The sequence below is a fragment of the Balaenoptera musculus genome, chromosome X, assembly GCF_009873245.2.
Source record: "Balaenoptera musculus isolate JJ_BM4_2016_0621 chromosome X, mBalMus1.pri.v3, whole genome shotgun sequence".
NCBI lineage: Eukaryota > Metazoa > Chordata > Mammalia > Artiodactyla > Balaenopteridae > Balaenoptera > Balaenoptera musculus.
This window is the reverse complement of record NC_045806.1, coordinates 20,483,835-20,501,648: the sequence shown is the minus strand read 5'-3', so window position 1 is coordinate 20,501,648 and position 17,814 is coordinate 20,483,835. Positions and strand designations below refer to the sequence as shown.

The 17,814-nt window shown below is 42.9% G+C and overlaps 1 protein-coding gene across 1 annotated transcript in view; it reads right to left on the bottom strand.

Annotated features, from left to right (window-relative positions):
• PDK3 (pyruvate dehydrogenase kinase 3) overlaps positions 1-8,906 on the bottom strand; it is a 76,881-nt gene extending 67,975 nt beyond the window's left edge. Inside the window, exon 1 of the mRNA XM_036839847.1 lies at positions 8,594-8,906. Coding sequence (XP_036695742.1) covers positions 8,594-8,699 — 106 coding nt within the window. The 5' untranslated portion in view covers positions 8,700-8,906. The remainder of the gene's footprint in view (positions 1-8,593) is intronic.
• Between the last annotated feature and the right edge of the window lie 8,908 nt (positions 8,907-17,814).

Genomic DNA, 17,814 nt, shown 5'->3' with positions numbered 1-17,814 from the left:
GACCATAGTTTCCCAAATCTTGCCAACAATCTGATCAACTTCCCGAAGTTTAATGGGACGAAACCACTCAGTCATCAATAGGTCAGGACGTGTGGCCATGTCTCCCCTTCAGAAGCATACAAAACTGCCAAGAGAATGAACAAAGCTGGAACTACACCTTAAACGCTCAGAGCCTGATAAACCAGATTATGTTGAAATCCAGTCATATCAGATCTTTAGGGCCCAAAAGGCCAATTCTTTCTTTAAATTTAAATATTGATCAAGGTGCATTAAGCCACATTAGATATCTTTACCCTAAATGAAATTGTACTCTTCCCCTTTAATTCTGAATTATTAGCTTCTGTCTCTAAACAGATTAGTCTAATTCTTGGCAACTCCTCACAGTAGAAGAACCTTACCACTTACAGAAAAGGTGTGTCACGTACATATATGTAAAGGTACAAAATGTACACACTCAGAAACAAAATGCCATTGTTTCTCCCTTTTCCTAACACAATTAAAAAAAAACAAAACCCAAAAAAATCTCCTCATTTTCTCCAGAAACAAAACCACTCTTCTCCCCAGTAGTAATCAGGCTTTAAGGAGCATGACTTAGAAACTCAAGGCTTTTCGAAGAGCAGTCATTTGCAAACAAAATCAACTTCTCAGTGGATAATGGAATCTTAAAATACTTTCTAGGGCTTCCCTGGTGGCGCAGCGGTTGAGAATCTGCCTGCTAATGCAGGAGACACGGGTTCGGGCCCTGGTCTGGGAAGATCCCACATGCCACGGAGCAACTAAGCCCGTGAGCCACTATTACTGATAAATAAATTAAAAAAAAAAAAAAAAAAAAAAAAAAAAGCTTTCTAAAGAAAAACAGAGGGCGGCTGGGCCTTCAAACCTCAAGAAGAGTAAAAACAGGGAAACTGGCTGCTGCCTTCTAATAGCTAAAAGCTCCAAGGTTCACAGAACCAGTGTAATTATGATAGAAATCTTTTCTATGAAAAGAAGACAGAGTTGTCAGACAACCTATCTTCTGGTGGTTTTATTTCAGAGATGCTATATTTAAATGTGGGGACATTACAGAAGTTTAGACCTATATAACAATTGACTAAATTAAAGTGACATAATGTTTAACAACCTTTAGATGGAGTCAATAATCACCACTTATGAAGTGCCCACTCTGGGCAGAAAGCAAACAGCCGAGGAAGCTGAGAAGGTTACAAAGAACAGGTGAGTGCCTACCCTCTGGAAAGAGACAGTTTAGAATAAAATCAAAGAACAGGAGCCAGGAGCAAATATGTTTAATACAAGTGCAGCTGTGCAAAAGACGAGTGCAAAGGAACTGGGAAATAAAACAGATAGAAAGTCAGTCTGTAGGGAGCAGATGAGAGTGATTAATGAAGGAACCCGAAGTGGACAGGGTAAAGCTGAAAGATGAAAAGCATGTCCAGGTGAAAATGTGAATCATTTCCTATGAACTCATTCAAGATTCAGAAGGTTCTATCTTTAAGTTATGGCATACAGTCCAAGTTCTCCTTTTCTTACATCACTAAGAGAACTTTAAATTCTTAACAACCACTTAACAGAAAGACCTCAAGCTTTTGTAAACATCACAAAGAACCACCATAACGTTAACTGCCATTCAAAGACAGTTAATCGGTCCAAAACTCCTGAGAGCAACAGGTTTACAGGAAAAAAAGAGTAAAAGTTATACTGAGAAATAAAATCAATAAATGTTTATTCTGAACATTAAAATGTGATATTTCTATTACTCCTTATAAGGAGTTAATGTATACTGTCTGAAGCCTCACTGTCCAATGGAAACCTATGAGCCACACAAGTAATTTTAAACTTCCTAGCAGCCATATGAACATAAAAAGAAACAGGTGAAATTTTTGATGTTTTATTTAATGCAACATACCCCCAAAATTACCATTTCAACGTGGAATCAATACAGAAACATACTGAGATATTTTAGTATTTTTTATATTGTCTTTGAAATCCAGTGTGTGTCATACTTACATCTCAATTCAAAAGCTAAATTTCTATCAGAAATAATTGGCCTATAATTAGATTTCATCAAATTTACAGTTAAGGTAGATTCACATATCCAAACTGTTCTAAACATACTTAAAAGTTTTCCAATTAACTGAACCAAGTATCACTTTTAAGTTTAAATGTAAATTAAATCAATTCAGTCTCTCGGTCACAACAGCCACATTTCAAGGGCTCAATAGGTTCAACTGGCTAGTGGTGATCATACTGGACAAAGAAAGTCTAAATAAATCAGTAGAAAGATAATCCCTGGAACCAAAAATTCAAACCAAAAGAAATATAATAAAACAAAGCAAGATATATAATATGGTAGAAAAATTACAGGTATTAAAAACATAAAGTGAAAGAAAATTATAGATGTTTATCGTTACAGATGACAGATCTGTCATATCAATAAATATAAACTGGTTAAACTTAACCACATAAAAGAAAAAGTTAGACTCACAAAGCAAAACCCAGCTTTATACTACATTTCAAGAAATTCAGAAATGCTCTAGCAGAAAATGAAAACAAGAGGCAGATAGGGCTCCGGATCTCAATGTCACATAAGGATGAATCCAGGCCAAAAAGCACTGAACTAGTCAAAGGGCAGCACTCTGTACCCTAAAGCGTGCATCTCGAAATGACAGTTAAAGATATCTAAGCAGCAAATGTAACATTAACAGGCACAAAGCAAAAACCATAGGCAATATCTGGAGAAACAGAATTGGATTATTAGGAGACCTGAACTCCTTTTGACCCATGACAGATCCAGTAGATTAAAAAAAGCAAAGGTATAGAAAACTCAAATAAAATAATTAATATGGTAGATTTGATATATGAACCTCTGTAACCTGAGAAGGGAACATAACCTGCTTTTTGCTGCCCAAGGAACAGTGACAGGAAATGAACACAGATTGGACTACAAAGCAAACATCAATAAATTAAAGAAATGATTCAGATAACATTCTCTGATCACAATGCAGCAAAACTTAAAATCAACAAAATTAAAATACAGGGTGCACTTCTACTGGAAATTTAAAAATTCAAGTCTTGGGACTTCACTGGTGGCACAGTGGTTGGGAGTCCTCCTGCCAATGCAGGGGACACGGGTTCGAGCCCTGGTCCAGGAGGATCCCACATGCCGCAGAGCAACTAAGCCCGTGCACCACAACTACTGAGCCTGCGCTCCAGAGCCCGCGAGCCACAACTACTGAGCCCGCATGCCACAACTACTGAAGTCTGTGCGCCTAGAGCCCGTGCTCCGCAACAAGAGAAGCCACCGCAGTGAGAAGCCCGCGTGCCACAACGAAGAGTAGCCCCCCGCTCGCCGCAACTAGAGAAAGTCTGCACGCAGCAACGAAGGCCCAACGCAGCCAATAAATAAATTTATAAAAAAATAAAACAAGTCTTAGTTCACATAAGAATAAAAACCTGAAGATGCAGAAGAGCTGGGAAGAAAAAGCATCAAACACTGTACACATCAGCTGTTAAAGCAGTGTTCAGAGGAATGCCTGTAGCCTTAAATACTGAAATAAACAACAAAGAAGAAATGAATTTTGCCGTTCAAAAAGAAAAAAAATAGCACATGAGGGGGAATTAATAAAATCAAAGTAATCATTAATGAACTAGAAAACAAAAGTCATAAAGCTAATAAGTGAATCCAATCATATAAACCAACAACTAATTAATCACAAAAGAGGGGGAGAACAAATATAGAAGGAATAAAGGGGGAACAGCCACAGAGAAAATTAAGACTAATTACTATCTCAGCTATGCAAACTGGCTTTAAAACCTTGATGACTAGGATAATTTTCTAGAGAAATACATCAAAATGGATTCTAGAAGAGATAGAAAATCTATCCAGATCAATACCACAGACTAGAGAAGCCTGTCAAAGAGTAACAGTCCCCAAGACACACTAGGTTTAAAAGGTTTCATGGGTGGATTCTACCAGATCTTTGAAGAACGGATAGTTCAAAAGATAAACTGGTCTTAGTGCAGAAAAAAATGTATTTCTTCTGAAACAAGCATGACATTGATAAGAAAATCTAACAGACTGCACATACACACAACATCCACAGACAAACAGCACGTGGAGATCAATATAATGAACCCAGGAATTCATCAAACTATTCTCTCTAGTGCTGTATATCCTTAAAATTTTCCATAATAAAAAGCTAAAGTTAAATTTTTTTTTACTCTGTAAAAATACTGAATCACTATGCTGTACACCTGAAACTAATATAATCTTATAAATCAACTATACTTCAATTTAAAAAATTTCTTTACTCAAGGAGAAAAAAATTTTATCTAGATACACTTCTTCACTTATCAAAAGTTTGACAACAATGTGGTAAAAGTGTAGGAAAATAGGTACTCTCAGAAACTTCTAGTGAGAGGATAGACAGACAACCTCGATGGAAGGCAATCTGACAATATTTATCAAAATTTCAAATGCACATAGCCTTTGGTGTAGAAATGCCATGTTTAGGAATTTGTCCTATATATATACTCACACACACATGAAATGATGAATGCAGTAATTCAGTGTAGCACAAGCTGTCATAGCAAAGATTGGAAACAACCTACTAGCCGTCAACAGAGAGTTGGCTAATGAATATAGTACACTCATATAAACAAATTCTCAGAAGCCATAAAAAAGAAAAAGGGGGCTTCCCTGGTGGCGCAGTGGTTGAGAATCTGCCTGCTAATGCAGGGGACACGGGTTCGAGCCCTGGTCTGGGAAGATCCCACATGCCAAGGAGCAACTGGGCCCGTGAGCCACAACTACTGAGCCTGCGCATCTGGAGCTTGTGCTCCGCAACAAGAGAGGCCGCGATAGTGAGAGGCCCGTGCACCGCGATGAAGAGTGGCCCCCGCTTGCCGCAACTAGAGAAAGCCCTTGCACAGAAACGAAGACCCAACACAGCCAAAAATAAATAAATAAATAAATAAATAAATAATAAAAATAAAGGAATTCCTTTAAAAAAAAAAAAGAAAAGAAAAAGGAAGTTCTGCAGTTACGATATGGAAAGCTGTCTAAGGAATTAAGTTTAAAAAGCAAGGTACAGACAAAAGTATTACAAGTCGCCATTTATTTTAAAATGGGGAGGCTAGTGGACAAAAGTAGGAAGCTGACTTTTCTATGTCCTTTCGTACCTTTTGAATTTGGAACCATGTAACTATAATCTCAGACCAAAAAGAATCTCTTTTTTTTAAATCCCACCTTTCACAGCGCACTATTGCCCTTATAAACTCATGATCCATTTAGAACGCTTGCTATTCTTGTTAAACTTGCTAACTGTGTGCAAGGCCATGTTTCAAGTAAAGATTGAGCTCAAGAAAACTCTTCTTATTTTAAAGGGCATAGAGAAATATGGCCCACAGATGAAAGGGGGCCAACTCTAGATCCAGAAGATCATCTAATTAGTGGTTCTCAACCCTGGTTATGCTTAAGAACAACCAAAAATACCAATGCCCACCCGCCCCCAGAACATTTATAGTAAAGTCTGGAGGATGGGGCACAGGCATGAAGACCATACAGGCATCTAAATGCTTTACAGCAGTAGTCCTCAACAGAGAGTGATGCATTTTGCTCCCCTGGGGGACATGGTGGTGTCTGGAAACATGTTTGGTTGTCACAACTCATGGGTGGAGGGAGTGGGGGGGGGGCGGGATGTGCTACTGGCATCTAGTGGGGAGAGGCCAGGGGTGCTGCTTTCGTAAACCTCTCACAACGCACAGGACAGCACCCCTCCTCCACCAAACAGTGACCTGTCCCAGAAAGTCAAGAGTGCTGAGATTGAGCAGCCCTCATTTCAAATAAAGTCACTGCTTCTGAAATAACACGCAGTTTTAGCCTTCCCTCTTAAACAAGGAAGATCATCTCATTTACTAGTGTGGATACATTCGCAAAAGAAAGCTGTTTTCAGTGCCCACAGAAACCACGATTTGTTGATGCGGTTCTAACAAATACTGTAAACATGAAATTCCGTGGATATCCTTTCCCTGGTCTCTGTCCAGGAATTCTAGTCCAAAACTTCTGTCCCGTTTGCAAAGTAGCCAGGGAGAACGTCACGAAGTGGCAGTCCGTGGGTCAACGTGGTTCACGCATCTGTTCTGTTTGAGCCTTAGGTCTTTAAAGTATACTGAATCGGCGCCGCTCAGCTTGCCCTTCCGGAGCCAGCACATACGGGGTGGACGGGGTTGCCACGGCCCCCCCACCCCAAGCTGGCTTCGTGTAGTCATCGGCTGCTCCCACTCAGGGCCTGTAAGCGCTGGAGGTGGCCCTCCCCTGCAGTCTTCTCCAATCATTCAGGGGCATAAAACCTCTTTACTCTTCTTCCTTCTCACCTTAAAAATATCCCCACACCCCTTCTAAGTTCTCCAACTCCCACACCACTTGCCAAAATCGGACTTCTATCCAGAGCTGGAAGAACCAAGAGAAAGGCAGAAGTCGAAATGGCCTTTGTGTGACAACCCTCTTCTAGTTGTTGGCATTAAAGATAGACTGCCTGCCACCTGATTCGTCTCTGGGCATTACAAACGAGCCTTGAGTTTCTAGCGCATTCCACTACAATTATATATAGCTCTTCTGTGAGCTTCCTTATAAGGAAAAGACTTCAATTATTAGGCTTCTTCCATTATCCTAGATTAGAGTATCCCCTCCACTCTTCCCAAAATAGGTCAGAAGGCTTTTATGGGAAATACTTATCCAAAGATTTGGTAGTTTTCTTTTAAAAAGTTCATCCCTTTTCCTTTGAAATTAGGATCACGCAGTTTGGGAACTGTGCTTTAGAGATGACCTTATACAATCCACGTGTTTTATCGACGGGGACGATGAACCCCAGTGAGGTTCAGTCACTTAGCCAAGGCCAGGCTCTTGAGTCAGTGGCAGAGCAAGAATTAGAACATTTGTTTCCAGATAATGGTCCCATGGGTCTTCCACGATAACACTATGCCCCACTGTGGTTTTCCTACTCAAATAACATCTCTGCCAAGACACCTATTAACATGGTAGATACTAGCTGCTATAGAAATAAATCAACCAAAATTTCGCCAAGCTATGAGAGCTATCACTTCAACTTTGAGGGTGGAAGGAAGGAACTGGGAGTCTCTGGATTCTTTCTGGTCCTTTTATTGTGAATTAACCTGTCTCAGTTTACCCCTATGAAAAGTCGATACCTTCAGAATCTCTCTAAACCATAAATTAGGGATAGAATGTTGCTATTTATAGCAACAGCGACATTTTCTTCCTAAACTCTTAAGTCAGGGGGCTGCCTCAAACCTCTAAAATTCTCACAAGTGGCCACAGATGGTAAAGTAAAGCGACTGAAAAGCTTCTGGGACTGAAGTTTAAGACGCAAAGATCAACATCTCACTGAACCCTGACCTTCCTCATCATTCGCTGGCAATCTGGTTTCTTAAAATTTAATTTGGTCTCAACTTTAACCTATTCCTCTCTTCCTATCCTAACTTAAGTATGGACAACATCGCATTGTGCTTACTGGGTCTTCCCCGAATGTGCTACCTACTCTGCACTTAGGTTTTTATGCCCACCTGACACCACCTCTTGACATTTACTTAAAAGTCATTAAACGACCAGCCGCCCCATTATTTCCCCTCGAGAGCTTAGAACATCTTTGCTGCTCCATTTTCTTTTCCTTCCAGGATGCCGCGTTCCCTCCTGATAGCTGGGTGCGCACTTTTGTTTTAATATTTTCAGGTGTTTCACAACCAGCTGCCTCGCATTCACCCAACTGAGAGGATTCCCTCCGCGCTTGAAACGGCACCACTCTGGAGAAACACGATCCAGTTAACAGAAGGTCGTGGAATCTATTCCCATCCCAGCTAGGCCTCAGGCAGGTTGGGGGCCGGGTCTTCTGCGCTCCCACGTCAATTCGTGGAAGGTGCCCACCATCCCGCCCGACAGGGGAGAAGGTGGGACACAGAAGGAGAGGCGCGGCGAAAGGTGCTGGCACGAGACCCTGCTCTGACGCTAGGAGCCCAGACGTCCGCTCCTCCCAGCATCTAAGGCTTTTGCAGTCCAGGCCTCTAACTGCTCTAACATAGCACGAACAAGACAGCAGTTCGAGTCCTGCCGCTCCGGCCACACAGGAGCACCTTAGAGCAGAAAAGGAACAAAATGCCACTGCATAATTTACTCGACCTCAAAGTGTTCCTAAACAGCTCTTACCCAATCCAAAAAAAAAAAGAATCTAAATATAAAAACGTTCAAAAGCCACCCACACTCCGCTCCGAAGTTTTAAGGGCGGTGAGGTCTGTGTCAAGTAGATTTGAAGCTAACGACGGCAGCTTTGGGGAGTCCCGCCCGGGATGAGGCTCCTCGGACGCGGTTTCTGTGTCTCCGGGTGAGCCCCCGGCGGGTGTGCGAGTGCCAGGCCATGCCCCTCCGCGCCCCGAAATCCGGGCCCCCGGGCATCCCGGAGCCCCGCCCGCGGTTCCAATGGACTTTGCCCGGAGGCGGCGGAGACCCGCGGCGGCGGGCCCGGAAGGCAGCGGCCCCACACCCCGGGGCCGTGGGGACCGTGGCGACCCGCGGCCCCGCACTTACCGAAGTCCAGGAACTGCTTGATGGAGAGCGGCGATGGCGAGAAGCGCGAATAGCGCTCAATCTGCTTGGGCACCGGCTGCTTCAACAGCCACCAGAACAGCCGCATCCTCGTCGGGGCAACGCAGAAACCAGTCAAGACGCTCAAGCGGCCGCAAAGGCCGCTGCAGCCGAGCCGCGCGGATTAGGCAAGTTCGCCAAGCGCGCACCCTGGCCTCCGTCTCGGCCTCGGCGACGCGGGTGCAGCCGCTGCAACAGCACCGGCAGCAGCACCGGCAGCTCCCGTGCCCCGGCCGGCCGCCCGCCCGCCCGCGGCTTCCCCAGGCCCCGCCCACGGGGGCGGAGCCAGCCGCCGTACGTACGCGGCGCGCGGGGGGCGCGAGGGGCGCGCGGCCGCACGCGCTGGCTGCTGATTGGCCGCTGCCGCCCTCGCTTTCTTTTGCCGGAGTGCAGCCGGGGGCGCCCCCCTCCTTGGCTCCCGGGACCCAGACAGGCCCGGCAAGTGCAGCTACCCCCGGTCCCGTCCCGGGCTAGGTCCTCCGCGGCCGAAAGGTGGCGGAGGTACAAGGGGACTGGGAGGAGGTCCGGGCCCTCGCCCGGAATCCGATCCTAAGCGCTGCTCAAGGCCCCTCTCCACCGAAGGCACCTCTTCCGGGAGGCCTTCCCTGGATCAGCTGACTGTTGCACTTCAGGGTATTTGTTGCGTCTTGACACTTTTTCATCTTCTGTTTACCACTTAACTATACTGGCTGCTTCATGCCCTCCACCACTGCCACCACCGTTGGGCAAAAATAAACTCACTGATTCGGATTCCTGCCTGCCTCTCACCATTGGACGGGATTCATGGTAATGTCACTCTCTGTTTCATGCCCGCCCTCCCACCCGCCTGGGCCAACTCCTTTCGGCAAGATTAATTGTTAAGTCACTGACTGTTTCATGCCACCACCGCCATCACCACCATTGAACGGGGTCAATTATAAGGTCAATGACACTTCATTTAGTCCCTCCCCCTCTCCCCCCGCTCCCCGTGAACTCCCCCTAACACCACTGGGCAGGATTAATTGTAAGGTCACTGTCTCTTTGTTTCATGTCACCCCCCCCCAACCGCTACCATTGGAAAGGATCAAATTTAAGGTCTTAGGCACTGTCTTTCATACCCCCCTCACCTCCACCACCACCATAGGACAGCCCCCTGACTCTTTTTCATGCCTCACCACCACCAGCACCACTGCTTCTGGACAGGAGTCTGTGCTTACACTATGTATTACACTTACACTATGTTAGGTATTGTTTGTATAAGAGTGAGCTTGAACTCAGGGCTCAGTATATGCAATCACTATTTCCTAATGTGAAGGTATGAAGTACAGCTTGCTTTAACTATTTCCACCAAACCTTGCTTTATTTTTGGCAACGTATAAACATCAACTAAATGAAAGGTAGAATGTTCTCTGAGGAAAGGTAAAAATGTAACTGGAAACCACTCCTTTGGTTTGATTGGACTGGTTTTCTCAGTGAGTAAGATTATTGGTGTGTAGCTATTTAGCTTTTGTGCCTTCACTGGGTTTCTATGCAACCAATTCTTTGCTTAATGCTTGCATCTCTACTCTGAACTTAAAGAGAAAAGTAATACGTACACTCAAAGACATCCACTGGTCCTCCCTCACTTCTAGATTTTCAAGTACATCTTGGTCATCTTGGTGGTGGTATGGTATGTAGACTACCATGTCTTTTCAAAACAAAAAGCTGAAAAAACATACTAACAACCTCTTTAACCAGGAGCTTTGCCAGAAGAGCTAAGCACTCGTGTTGGTGTGCATGGGCAGACAAAAAGACCTGTGGCCTGTGATTCCTCCAGTGACTTTCTCGGAGTCACTGCTACCACATGCTACCTGGAGGCATGTTGTACTTGGTGGCAGTTGTGGGAGTCGATGAGCAGGAAGAAGTTGAATATCGATGGAGAGGGGTTTTTCCCAACCTAAGCCACGAATCGCTGCTGATCTTTCTGAGCTTGGAAAGACTTGTTTCACTTCTTCCTTTTTTACTGAACAAAATGCTACTTTAAATCTATGTATTCTGATTTACTGAATTGTCATGTGCCTAGTTTTATTAATGTTTCTCCAAAAGGTGGCAAAGTCTTAGAAGTTGGGAACAATATGATAGAGCCTGGTATAATAGAAATTGTGCTGGTCCAGGGCTCAAATGACCCAGTCCTAAGCTTGGTTCTTTTATTAACTAGCTGTGTGACCTTAGACAAGTCACTTAGCCTTTCTGTGTCTGTGACTTCTTATCGCAGATGGGGCTACCTGATTTCTCTCCCTGACATTTGTGACAATCAAATGAAATAAATATTTAATATAAACACAAGATATGGTTGTACCTCTTTTATCCAACTATTTATTTAAGCTAAAAGTTTCATGTTAACTGGCAAAATCCAGAAGCTAAACCAGTGGGTTGATTTCAGTGCTGGTTGTAGTTATAAAAGAAGAATCTTGAGAGAAATAAATAGATCTTGATGAACTTTTTTCAATTATTTGTACACACCAAGGTCTTGCCCAAGTCCTGCTCCCAGTGGCTCTCAAAGTGAGATCCCTGGTCCAGCAGCAGGAGTGTCACCTGGGAACTTGTTAGAAATGCAAACTCTTGGACCCCACCCCAGACCTACTGAATCAGAAACTCTGGGGGTGGGGCCTGGCACTCTGTTTTAATAAGCTTATGGGGGTTTCAAAGATATGGCCACAAATTCTTTGATATTCCTCCCCTCAAGAGATGGCGCTTAATTCTCCTCCCCTTGAGTATGGACTAGAAGTAGTACTCACTTCTTCCAAGTACAGGATGGCCAAAAGTGATGAGGTCTCACTTCGAAGATCAGGTTATAAGACAACTTCTGTCGTACCTGACCAATACTCCTCAAAACTATCAAGGTCATTAAAAACAAGGAAAATGGGCTTCCCTGGTGGTGCAGTGGTTAAGAATCCGCCTGCCAATGCAGGAGACACGGGTTGGAGCCCTGGTCCGGGAAGATCCCACATGCCGCAGAGCAACTAAGCCCATGTGCCACAACTACCAAGCCCGCACTCTAGAGCCCACGAGCCACAACTACTGAGCCCATGTGCCGCATCTACTGAAGCCCATGTGCTCCAGAACCCGTGCTCCACAACAAGAGAGGCCACTGCAATGAGAAGCCTGCGCACTGCAACGAAGAGTAGCCCCGGCTCGCCGCAACTAGAGAAAGCCTGCACGCAGCGACAAAGACCCAACACAGCCAAAAATAATAAATAAATAAAAATAAAATAAATTTATAAAAAACAAACAAAAAAACAAGGAAAAATGAAAAACCGTCACAGCCAAGAGAAGCCTAAGTAGACATGACAACTAAATATCATGTGCTATCCTGGATGGGATTCTGGAACAGATAAAAGGACATTAAGGTAAAAACTAAGGAATTCGGCATAAAGGAAGGACTCTGGACCAAATTTGTTTAATAATAATGTATTAACATATGTTTATGAATTGTGATAAATGTACCATACTAATGCAAAATGTTACCAGTAGGGGAAACTGGATATGGGACATATGGGAACTTTGTGTGCTGTCCTCTCGATTTTGCTGTAAATCTAGAAGTGTTCTTAAAAAAATCAAGTCAATTATACAATACACTATTGATGACTATAGTCATCACATTATACATTACATAAGAACTTATTTATCTTATAACTGGGAGTTTTGAAAGTCGCTAAGAGAGCAGATATTAAAAATTCTCATCACAAGGAAAAAAATTTGTAACTGTGAGTCTATGGATGTGAACTAAATTTATTGTAATCATTTCACAATATATACATATATCAATCATTTTAGTGTACACCTTAAATTTATACAATGTTATTTATGTCAGTTACATCTCAATGAAACTGGAAAAAAAGCAGTACCTTTTGGTTCCAAAATGTAAAATCAAATATATTCAAATAATATAAAGAAAATATTTAAGATAGCAATGAAAATATTTTATAACCATGGAATAACTATTGAACATTTAAAGGACATGAATTACTACTACTACTACCACTACTAATACTAATGTCAACATTTAAAAAAGACTGTGGCTTCCATGTTAGGGTTTTGTCTCTCCCCCTTCCTCTGTCTCTGTGTCTCTCTCTTCCCCTCTCAAAAGCCACCTGCCAGGCTGCAAGGCAGCCCTGTGGAGGAGCCCACAAGAGTGAGCTTGGAAGCAAATCCCTTTGGAAGCAGATCCTTTCCCTGCTCGGCACCTTGCCTGTAACCTTGGGAGAGACCCCAAGCCACAACCACTCAGCTAAGCAGCTCCTTGACGCTTAGCTGAGAAATGCTCACGGTTTGTTGTAATAAATGCTTGTTGTTTCCAGCTGCTAACTTTTTGGATAATTTGTTATGCACTAATAGTTAACTAATCTGCAAGCCCTCCAGGTGATTCTGAGGCATGCTCAAATGTGAGAACCAATGGATGGACCTAGAGATTATCATACTAAGAAAAAGACAAATATCATATGATATCACTCATATGTGGAATCTAATTTTTTTTAAAAGATACAAATGAACTTATTTACAAAACAGAAATAGACTTACAGATATCGAAAACAAACTTATGGTTACCAAAGGGAAAACGTGGGAGGCGGGGAGGGATGAACCAGGAGCTTGGGATGAACATACTAACCTTACTATATGTAAGATAGATAACCAACAAGGACCGACTGTATAGCACAGGGAACTCTAACTCTACTCAATATTCTGTGATAACCTACATGAGAAAAGAATCTTAATAAGAATGAATACATGTATATGTATAACTGAATCACTTTACTGTACACCTGAAACTAATGCAACATTGTAAATCGACTATTCTCCAATAAAAAAATTTTTTAAAGTGTGAGAACCAGTTTCCTGTACTATGCACTCTAAAGCAGCACCCTATTCCTTCTTGTTAATGCCTCAGACCTCAGCATGGTCAACACTTAGACATCAAGGGAGGCCTTCCCCCATCATAAACGCTATTCATTCCCCTTGCTATATGGTTACCTGACTCCGTTCCTCCCACTGTAACACTCAAAACACTTCGTTATCGTTTGATTAATGCCCGTCTTCGGCACTAGACATCAGCCCTGTGACCACTGGGCCCAGGTCTGGCTTATTCACTGCTTCATCCTCAGTGTGCAGCATATGTACCAGTCACTATTTAGGTTCACAACAAATATTTTTTTAAATAAATGAAAACCGGCAATAATAACATCAAAACCTAACCCAAATCGCATTCCTTCTGAGCAGCTCTCAATGGAGAACAAAGGCAAGGGTAGTGTTCTGAGTAATTCAAACAATAATGTACACTTCATTAAATAATATTTTGATAAAGCCAAAATCCAAAATCCAAAGTGGACTGGAACAGATGAGGAAAAAAATAACCCCTGATTATCTCATCATCAATCACTGGTCGCTGGATCTTGTTATAAAACGCCTCCACCATCACTTGACTTTATGAAATCCTGGTCTCCCTGCCTTTTCCTCCTCTCTCTCTCTTCACTCTCAACTAATATTTTTTGAGCACCTACTGTGTGCTCTGTGAAATTACCTATGTTGTCTCTTCACAGTAAATCTGATGGATGAATATTATCCTTATTTCAGGTGAGTGAACTAAGACACAGAAAGCTTAAAATAATTTAAGATTACACAGCTTGTAAATGACAGTCCAGATTTGAATCCAGGTCTCCTGACTCTCAATTCTATGTTCTTTCATAATACCAGCATGAATTGTTTTTAATAGACTTTTTTTAAAAAGCATTTTTAGGTTCAGAGCAAAATTGAGCCTCCCCCACCATCAACTCCCACCAGATGGTACCTTTGCTACAAAATCAGTGAACTTACATTGACACATCATTGTCAACCAGAGTCCATAGTTTACATTACTGTTCACTCCTGGTGTTGTACATTCTATGGGTTTGGACAAAAGTATTGCCCTAAAAATCCCCTGTTCTCTGCCTACACATCCCTCCCCGTCCCAACCCCTGGCAACCACTGATCTTTTCACTGTCTCCATAGTTTTGCCTTTTCCAGAATGTCATATAATTGGAATCATACAGTATACAGGCTTTTCAGATTGGCTTCTTTCACTTCACAATGTGCATTTAAGACTCCTCCATGTCTTTTTGTGGCTTGATAGCGCATTTCTTTTTAGGTCTGAATAATATTCCATTGTCTGGATGTAGCCTAGTTTATTTATCCATTCACCTCTTGAAGGAAATTTCGGTTGCATCCAAGATTCACTAGCCCACCTTTTGATTTTAAAAGTGGAAAGTAAGAATGTGAAGATGAGTGAACTAGAGGAGCGACAACTACTTAAGTTTTACTAAATTTATATCTTGAATCAAATATGTGTGTGATTTGAAGCAGTAGTTCTGTCCTCCCAAGGGCCCAAATTTTTCTTGATTTTTTTGACAAACTGTTCTGGGTGGCGCAAATCCTCTTGAAGTCCATTTATCCTGGTCCTTTCATTTCTAATTAAGGAGGGTTTTCAGTCTTGATGGTCTGTCTCTTACCCCAAAAGAGGTCAGAAAAGATTTTAAGTACAGGGATAGTGTGGCAGGATAACTTATTGAGAAATTAAATCTGGATTTTGTTTTTGCTGCTCTTGGAGGGACAAAAGAAAGGGGTGGCTGATCTGCCCCAATCTAAAAGACAACGGAGACTTTGGATCTTGGCTTTGGGCTGCTGTGCCTTGGGAAATTCGTTAGCTGTTCTGTATAGCAAAGTGCTTTGGTTTCTAGGGCTGAAAACAGGTTGGAAGATAGAGGAGACATTCTGGTAGTCTCTGTAATCGCGCCTCGGATTAAACCTCATTGGCTATGATACTGCCACTGTGCAAAGCTGGTACAGTAAGTCCCCTACATATGAACCTTCAAGTTGTGAACTTTCAAAGATGTGAAACGTGCGTTCCATCAACATCAGGTGTGAGTGAAATTGCAGCTTGCCCTTCATCTTCTATTACTGACGATCCTTCAGCTCTACCACCTCCCACCTCCTCCCCCTCCTCCAGTCAGTAACTCTTCTTGCCTGTTCACGCGATGCCAGCCCCTGTATGGCAGCTGTTTTACTGTACTACTGTACTTTTCAAGGTACTGCACTGTAAGATTAAAAATGTTTTCTTTATTTTTTGTGTTTGTTTCTTCTGTATTATTTGTGTGAAAAGTATTATAAACCTACTACAGCACAGTACTATATAGCTGATTGTGTTAGTTGGGTACCTAGGCTAACTTTGTTGGACTTATGAACAAATTGGACTTACGAATGCACTCTTGGAACAGAACCAGTTCATATGTAGGGAACTTACTGTAGTCCCTGTAAATTCATTCCCTCTCCTGTTGGTAACTACCCCCAGCTTTTGTTTAGTTCCCCATGCTGTACAATTGTGTTTTGGCCAGGGGTGGGAGTGGGGTGGGGAACAGCTCACTTTGGTTGTAGTAATGAAATATACAGCTCAATCTAAAAACCAATGAGCTTAGGGACTTTCCTGGCGGGTCCAGTGGTAAAGAATCCGCCTTCCAACGCAGGGGACTCGGGTTCGATCCCTGGTCAGGGAGCTAAGACCCCACATGCTGCGGGGCAACTAAGCCCGTGCGCCACAACTACTGAGCTCACGCGCCTCAACAAGAGAGCCCACGTGCCGCAGACTACACAGCCCACGCGCTCTGGAACCCGTGCACCACAATGGAGAGCCCACGCGGCGACGAAAGATCCTGCATGCCTCAGCGAAGACCCCGTGTGCCGCAACTAAGACCGGCTGCAGCCAAAAAACTAAAATAAATAAATTTTAAAAATTATTTTTAAAAATTAATAAAAATAAAATAAAAACTAATAAACTGGGGCCTCCCTGGTGGCGCAGCGGTTGAGAATCTGCCTGCCGATGCAGGGGACACGGGTTCGTGCCCTGGTCTGGGAAGATCCCACATGCCGCGGAGCAACTGGGCCCGTGAGCCACAACTACTGAGCCTGCGCGTCTGGAGCCTGTGCTCCGCAACAAGTGAGGCCACGACAGTGAGAGGCCCGCGCACCGCGATGAAGAGTGGCCCCCGCTTGCCGCAACTGGAGAAAGCCCTCGCACAGTAACGAAGACCCAACACAGCCATAAATAAAAAATAAATAAATAAAAATTGGCACAAAATGAAGTAAATAAAAAAAAAACTAATAAGCTTAATTCTGACCACTGGCCATGGCTCATGGTTATTGGCACATGGCCCAATTTAGGCCAATAAAAAGGAGGAGACATTTCCTGGGAGCTTCTGTAAAAGAAACTTGCTTGCCATTCAGAGGAAGCTTCTGGAAGAATCTCTTTCTCTTCTCTTTCACTCTTTCTACCTCCTCCCCATCTCTAAGCACACCCACGGAAGCATCAATTGACAACCAACTTGTGAGCAGGGTGAAGCTGACTGTGTAGAAAGTAGAGCAGAATTGGGAAGAGGCTGGGTCCTCGGTGATGTTGTCAAGTAACTAAATCAAACCAATCCTGAAACTTCCAGTTTCACAGGCTAGTACAATCTCCTTTATGGTTTAGGCCAGCTTGGGTAGATTTGTGTTGCTTAGAGTCAGAAGTATCCTAACTTTCACACGAAGCATTTTCCAGATACCCTGCATACACACTTAGGAACAAGCCCCACATTGATGGCTGCTGGTGGGTGTCTTGCCAGCTCTGCACGTGGGAATTCAAACGCAGATTTAATTTGATTTTTAAAAAATAAAGAAAGGTAACGTTTCATGTGCCCAAGTGTTATGGAACGAAATCACGTCTTATAATATCGAGAAGAAAAGAAACAATAATGGAGGATGATTACGTAAATCATAGCACATGCACCCAGTGGACCATTACACTGTCATTAAAAATTCACTGTATGAAGTCTATATGAGAACATGGAAATGCAAACATTATAAGTAGGTAAAAACAAGATACAAAACTATTTATTAAAGTTGAGCTCAGCTATAAAGAGATCACAAAAGCTTCAGAGAAAAATAGTCTGGAAGGAAACAGAACAAAATGCCAACAACACAAGAACCCTGAAGAGTGTTTTGAGTGATACCATTTAGGAAATTCTTGGAGTCCCTGGGTGGGAAGTGATCCAAAAACATGAACCAAGGATAGATAACATGAATGGCTTTATTCGGTTCTCCTTCACTCCAAAAGATGAAGGTTAATTATACAGAGACTTGTC